General features: G+C 38.7%; 1 protein-coding gene across 1 annotated transcript in view; it reads right to left on the bottom strand.

Moving 5' to 3' along the window:
* The window catches only part of LOC102205351 (receptor-type tyrosine-protein phosphatase N2-like), a 214,455-nt gene that overhangs the window by 45,034 nt on the left and 161,538 nt on the right, over nt 1-7,883 (bottom strand). Inside the window, exon 14 of the mRNA XM_005740735.2 lies at nt 1,084-1,281. Within this exon, the coding sequence (XP_005740792.1) occupies nt 1,084-1,281 (198 nt within the window). The remainder of the gene's footprint in view (nt 1-1,083; nt 1,282-7,883) is intronic.

Here is a 7,883-nt window from a genome sequence, read left to right as displayed (position 1 = left end):
GTGTGTGTGTGTGTGTGTGTGTGTGTGTGTGTGTGTGTGTGTGTGTGTGTGTGTGAGAGAGGGGAAATTATCAGTGCGGAATATAAAATTAAGTAGTTTGTAGTAGTTTGAGTTTAAAAGACTGGTTAAAATGGTAAACCAAGTGGGAGGCAAGATGATAAAAATGGAAGATAAAAAACATCCTATTAATAGAATAATTAGAACAGAACAGAAATTTACTCTAAATATTATTTTGTAAACTCCTTCTCGGGGAAATTAACCTACTTTGAGAATCCGACTGAATCCGACTGAAGTTTTCATTGTTTTCTCTGAACAATCAATATTAGACATCTTATTTGGGCCACTGACGTCATTTTCACTTGGCACAGGAGCTGCAGTGTTGGTTCCTAGAATTAATTTAATTGAACATTTTGACGATAGCCAAACATAAGATTATTATTTTAAAAGCAACTTACAGAAATAAGTTGCAACAATCTCATTTTGTTCGTTATTTTGATGCATATTTCATTCACATTCGTAGAAACACGAACACCAAAAAGCACAACACAGGCTCTGCTGGATGAAAAGCTAAACCACTTGAGATGTGGGCACATTTAGTTTAACCAAGGGATCCATTGCCTAGTGTTATTCTTCTCTATTTTCTTTTCTTTTTAAAATAAACTGATTTCATCAGCTCTGGGTGTGTAATATAGGGTGCACGTGTGTTGGTGTTATAAAGAAAGGTACTCTATTTAAAATAAAGATAAATTATAAATTTTATAGAAAACAAAACAAAAAAATCAGTTACATTAATGTATTTTTTTTCTTTACTAATAAGGATTAGGAATACTATAACAAATTGAGGTAACTACAATTTCTATTTCTAAAAATGATAGCTCTATTACCCAGCAGTGCCAATTAGTTAAAAACTGTAGTGGACTAAAGTTTGTTCGTCATTTGAAAATTTCATTCAGATCCAGTATTTTTATTTTCACATGAAATATGTTTGCAGGGCTGTTAGTGGTGAAAAAGTGAGCTGCTTTCGACATATTTCACATTGTATTGTGTGATGATCACATCAAAACTGCTCAGCTGGAAACTCACCAGGATCATGTGACCGGTTGAGATGTCCATATTTGAGTGGGCGGGCTCTTCGCTCCAGGAGGAAATGCTGCTCCGTGCCGAGGGGCTGACGGCTTGACCGCCATCGCTGAACTGAGAAGAGACGCTGTTGATCCTGGAGGAGATGGGCTCTGGACGCTCGGCTGGGGGCTTGACTGCCATGCGCTGCCGACACAGCTCCTACGGGAAGGAAGGCGCTACAGATTAGTCACTGCCGTCACGTAGGTGGGGCCTAGTAGTATTTTACTCATGCATGACTTACGACACTCGGCTGACAAATTTGTTTGAAATATCTTAACACTACTGATATAATTAGAACTAACAGCAGATAATGTTGCCTTGCTGTAGCATGCTACCTTCAAAGGGAAGTGAATAAATACACCTGACAGTTTGTAAACGGTAAAATAAAAACCCCACTAAAACATGGAGACAGGCTGAGAGCTTGCTTTTGCTGCAGTTGCATCTGATGAGGTTGTTTCTCTTTGATGAACAGTAATGGTGGTAGCTGAGTTTAATGTTTTCGTATGCTGCTGTGTTGCAGTTGTGGTCACTATTATTATCAGAATCTTAGCAGGCTTTTGAACCGACCTTTATTTGACACATGTCAAATAAAGTTATGGCTGGTTAACACTCATTGGTTTCCTCATAATTGCTGCCCAGGGACTAATTATTAGAGCAACAGCTAATAGTACAGTACACACCATGGTTGGTTTTTAAAATAACTGAACAGTAAAATCAACTAAGCAAGTGAAGAATTAATCACTCTGATCTTATTTCAAAGAGGTTTATTTATTATGTGGCAGAGACAGCTACTGATTAATCTCTGGCTCCTGTCTCCCTCCCTTCACCCTCAACCGGCCAGGGCAGATGGCCCCGCCCCTCCCTGAGCCTGGTTCTGCTGGAGATTTCTTCCTGTTAAAGGGGTTTTTTTCCTTCTCTCTGTTGCCATAGTGCTTGCTCACAGAGGCTTGTCTGATTGTTGGGGTTTCCCTGTATTATGTTAGGGTCTTTCCCATACAATATTAAGCATCTTGAGGTGACTATTGTTGTCATTTGGTGTTATAAAAATAACACTGGAATGAACTGAATTTAGTATGTTAACAGGTTAGCACTGGCTGGTACCCTTTTGTACCATGTCTGTCTTCCTCATTTCAGAGGAAAAATTAACCCTGGCGAAATAGTGTATCACTTTTGTAAAGTGATTGATTGTGATGGAAAAACCAGACAGCTGAAGAATAACATAGTACATCCCAGAAAGGCTGAAGCTCTTGGCAAGCAACAACTGTAGCACAAAATGGATATGATGGAGAAATGGACTAACGTCAGCACTGCCTAAAACTAGAGTAGCTGCAAAACACCAGCTACCCCATATACATATGTAATTCACATTTAAAAAGCAGTGTTTTAGGTCACATGGCCATCACTTGAAGTCAGTCATAAGTTCTCAGAATCAAAGTTGACAGTCCAAACTTTTGCCAGCGGAACAATGAAGTTTATTTAATGACTTGAGGGTTCTGTACATATGAGTGTAACATTCCTGAGCTCATTAAGAACTGTTAGTTTCATCGTGTTAATTAGCATTTCCTTCCAAAAAAAATCCTGCCTTCTTTATAATGTGTATTTGTGAGTGTTCTTATTATTTCTCTTTTTGTCCTCTAAAATCTAAAAGGCTTAAAATCATAAAAATGAAAAAGGGCCACTGTGGGCATAATGAGTGAATGTGAGTAAAGAGTGGATTCAAGCAACAGAAAATGGGATTTGCTATTAAAATTGGGCTTAGTGTATTCTGACCTTCATAAACAACTTTCAGTGACAACTTGTGTAGTCATGCTCCTGTAAATCACAAGTTAGTAAAAAACCAAACAAAACACACGAAAAAACAGCAAACTCACAACAAAAAGAATAAAACTAAAAGACATTTTGAGCAAAACTGAAATCCTTCCGACTGGCTGTAAACACCTGGGCAGGAATGGTGAAAGAACCAGACACTTAACAACCAACTGCTGAATGCTGGCCAGCTTCCAGGATGTTGGTGGAAAAACAGCATGCATGCTCAGCAAGCTTCCCCTGAATACATTAAAAAAAAAAAAACTTTATAAAAAGGTTTTGGCAAACTATGCCGCTCAGTTTCTTAGCAGCAAGTACAATATCTTCATACGCCTGAGCAAACTGTCATTTTCTGGATACGTGACCACAATGAAATATTGACACCACATCGAACTTTCAGTCTGCGTCTTCTCTACACAACTCCCAGCAGGACCTTTAGTGAGCTGTAAGGAATGACTGTGCCACTTGATACAAGAGGAAGGAAAAACACACAGTTTTTGATAATCCAGAACAAAGATGTGCAGAACTTAAACCCTCATGTTACAGTTAAAACTATCTGTGACCTTATCTGACATGTTTAAATGCTACTGATTATTTTTTGCATATAATGTTTCGATCTAATTTCCTCAGTTTTGTTTTGAACATACATCAAAAAACTATCAACGCAGCACTTCATGTGTGGATGTAAAGAAACTCAAAGACAAAAGTTTAAGACTGTGAAGCTAAAGATTTAAAGATGTTGCTATACGGTAAAATAGCATTGTGGTATTCTGCGATAACCATCACGTGTAACACAATTGGCTGTTTTTTGAAATATCTTTAAAGGTGAACTTTTTCATTTTTTCAAATGGCATTTAAGTTAACAATATTGAGAATGATGAAGGTGGTTGCCTTTTCTACTCTTTCAATAAATTTTATAAAATCAGATTATATTTTGATTTCTCAGAATGGGCAACGTTTTTAAAAAAATCGTAGTGTTTTTGGAGGCCATATTCCTTTAAAAAAGAGAAAAAAGATACATGTGCTAATTTAGTGTTCAACCCTTTATTTGACTGGGTTTTTAGGCCAAGCAGAGGGGTATACTCGACATTAAAATAGCGTGCACTGTTTTAATGCGTTTACAGTGTTGGATGACTTGTTTTACTGAAAAATGATGAGAAACAGTCTTTAGAGTACATTTTCCTTGGTTTTAGCGTTGTGTCAGCAGTGTTTTCCAATCAGCAACATGCTTAAACTCTGCTGTGCTTTTTCTCATTTTCTGTAACATGTATCCTGTTTCAGAGATGGACTCTACCAAAGATTGAAATAAGGTCAACATGTGTGGAAGTACACCCTGTTATTAAAAGCTCACCCTTCAGAAAGCTCTTCTCTGATTTCTAAGGACATATCCTTAATAAAGTTATTTCAGGAACACAACTCTGTCTGGTCTGCCCACCTGCTCATTCTTTGGGATGGGCGGCCAATCAGAAGAAAATTGGCTAAAAAAGACAGTAATCTCTTGATTTAAATAGTGGGCTTCAGAGAAATAAGGATTGCATAAGATAGTCTCAGTATTGAGAAATTTAGACCCAGCCATGCAAAAAAGGCTGTGTAGCTCACCTGCCACAGGTGTAACATTTGCCTGGCTCATGAGATGGTTCAACACACAACAGGTTATATTCAAATAAATCTCTTTCAAATTGAATGCAGCTTGGAGACGGGCCTTGGGGGAATCTTTGTTTCTGTTTGCCCAATTGGCTGATTTGGTTGTGGGTGTATAATTGCTTTGTTTTTATTGTCTTCCTGCCTCATATCCAACCTCTTTGAATGCTGTAACTAGAATCTTTCCTTAAGTCAGACAACCTGTTAGTCTAACAATAGCTGAAGTTTTGCTGTCATTTTGAACCTGCCGAGGTTTATAGGTAGTACAGAAATAAGCCTTCTGCATTGGAAATTAAGCAGGCTTTCAAATAAACCCGGTTTATTAAAATCTAAATAATAAATAAATAAAACCATCTAATAATTGAGTAAATTTGTAAAGGAACAGTTACCTGGCACATCCTTTGCTTTGTAATATTTTAAGCCATACATCACCTGCACGAGCCTACAAGGACAGTGACTACAACAGGAGACCTGGACCAAAACTCTGTGGGTATCTGTGTTTCGTAATGAGAGAGACGCAGATGATTAACTGACCCCGTGTTTGATTGACGGTGGAGGTAATGTGAGCAGGCCTTCATTAGTCCGTATCTGATCTTTCTGATGTTCTCGTAGGTCGGCACGCTGACAATGATCTATGGGCTCGGACACAGTCTCATAAATGTGTGCGGATTATTAAAGTGCTTCGATGCCTGGCCCGGGGATTCTGACGGCGCTGTGGGCGGTGGTGGGGAAACATAAACACGCTTGGATTTAAAAGAAGTGCGTACTAGAAGCTGTTAGAGGAAGCACTGACCTACAGTTAAGTAAAGTCTCAAGTGCTGCTTTTATTTTTAGACTTGCAGTGTCAGTGTTTTGCAGCAGCCTTGTTTTTAGCACGTTTTAGGTTTAGTATGTAAGTATTTAGCATCTAAGCTTGTTGTTTTTAAGTTGAAGGCAGCTTTTGGGTTAGGGTTTGAAACTATTTTGAGTGGTCCTGATGACATTTTATATATTAAATAATTAAATTGTCAATAAAAAAAGATCAACAGCCCTTTCACATGTCATTATTAAAACTAGTCACAATAAGGGCATCCCAGCGTCAGTTATCATTATTTTACATAAGCATAACTGACGTTGGCATCCATTCCCATGTTGATTTTTACTTTCCAGTGTATGTAGAAATATTTCTCAGGGTTCCTGAGTCAATGGAGAACACTGAGAAGTAATTCTGGAGAGTTTTACAGTATTACTCTTATTTATTCAAATGTTTGATTTATGGATGGAGGCTAAGTGGATTTATCAGATTTAGCCGTGTGTCTCTGGTTACAGATCTGCAGTGCTGTTAGTTCAGGGTTGTAAATCATCTTATCTCGTAATAACACCGCTTTAATCGATATTCTGTATCAAATGATTAATGTATTAAATAGTTAGCTGTGTGATAACTGCATTATTGTATGATGAGGTGTCCCATTACGACCTTGACTGACCCTGTTGGAGATGTTTTTGGCATGACTAACTTTCCTGATGTGTTCTGAGTAGTTGGAGGTATAGACCACACTAAAGGCTGCACGTCCCTTTATGAATGATGCTCACTAGTGTTAAGGACAGGATATATTTTATTGTTTTAACATTTAATTGCGAAAAAGTAAAATGGCCTGTATTTGTATGGCACTTTACTAGTCCCTAAGGACCCTAAAGCGCTTTACACAACCAGTCACCCACACATTCACACACTGGTGATGGCAAGCTACATTGTAGCCACAGCCACCCTGGGGCAAGGCTGCCAAACACTGGCGCCACCGGGCCATCTGACCACCATCAGTAGGCAACGGGTGAAGTGTCTTGCCCAAGGACACAGCGACTGTCCAAGCTGGGGCTCGAACCGGCAACCTTCCGATTAAGGCGAACTCCCAACTCTTGAGCCACGATCGCCACGCGACGTATCGAGAAAGACACACAGACTGTTGTCACAGCTCACACAGGGGGTTTTATGGCACCACACAAACTACCCAATGTCAAATCTTTAATAAAAGACCAAAATAGGCCCCATAAATATCCTTCTGGCTGCTAACTACACCAGTTTGCCCGATTTCCTGTTTTTGCTACATCCTCTGAGCTCCATTTTTTGTGTTCAATCGGCTCAATCACACCGAATTGTGGGCGTTTTGTCACACATGATCAACAGCATTCATACCAGAACAACTGCACACGGTGAACTTTGCAGCTGCAGCAAATTTTTTTATGATGTAATTAAAACTGCCTCAAAATGGCTTCCCTCCGAGAGCCAATTAGAGCTTAAAAAAAAAAAAAGAAGCAAATAAAATAATGTGAAGGAAGAATATAACTCGGGACAGGTTTAGAGTGTGAACAGTGCAGATTTACAGTGCCATCACATCCCCCATCCCGGAGCAGTGTCCATACAAACACGAGTATCTTTTCTTTTTCTTTCTTTCTGTCTTTCTTTTCTTTTTTCTTTTTTTTTTTTTTTTTTTTTACAGTGTATTGATTTTAACTATACACACTTCATCACTTTAATGACTTTGGTTTATCATCAGCATGCCAGTCTGATGCTTATTTTCCAGCTTTGACTAAACTGACAGAAACACCAAACAACGCATGCTAATGCCTTTGGCACTAATATCACTCAAAGCCTACTAAAGAGTGGTTGGCGTTCCCTCTCTTTCTTCTTTGATTCAAAATCGTGACCACTCACGAGTGAACAGCCTTCCACGTTCAACTTTTTGCTTGTTTACGAGCATGTACGCTAAGTGCACTGAATGCAAAGCAGCCACGCTGTACGGACGTGCATGACTTGGGACTCTGTAACAGTTGGGTTCCACTGAGTCTTTTACTAAAGCCATTACATCTTGTTTCTGCTCAGTGGCACTGAATCCATGCAGTCTATTAGATGCTTTTAAGCGAAACCCCTATTGTTAGTGTATTCAAGGTCATCCAAAAGCCCAGTGCTGTGCCAAACAGCAGATATTGTAATGCAGCAAATGAAAAAATTATCTTTCCAGGAAATCCATACTGGCTTTTGCTGCCTTCTCGATTAATTTATAATGAAAGTATAACTCATGAATGAAATGCTTTTTGGCAAATCTAAGGTTTGGAGTCATCTAGATCAACTACTGCATTAGATCTGACGATAAATAAGGGTGGATATACAGTATATGTTCAGCATGATGGAGTACCAATCTCTAAAGAGCTTTAAGTCTTTTTAAATTGATTTTAAGACACAATCCATTCGATCAAAACAAAGGTCTGTCTGGGAGGGAAGGAATCATTATTAAAATTGATGTCAGCATTTAAAAGCAATCTGAAAAAGTTTTTTT

Source organism: Pundamilia nyererei, unplaced genomic scaffold (genome assembly GCF_000239375.1).
Source record: "Pundamilia nyererei isolate P.nyererei 1_Seehausen unplaced genomic scaffold, PunNye1.0 scaffold00103, whole genome shotgun sequence".
Lineage (NCBI taxonomy): Eukaryota > Metazoa > Chordata > Actinopteri > Cichliformes > Cichlidae > Pundamilia > Pundamilia nyererei.
The sequence above is the reverse complement of the archived record's forward strand: the minus strand, read 5'-3'. Positions and strand labels throughout refer to the sequence as shown.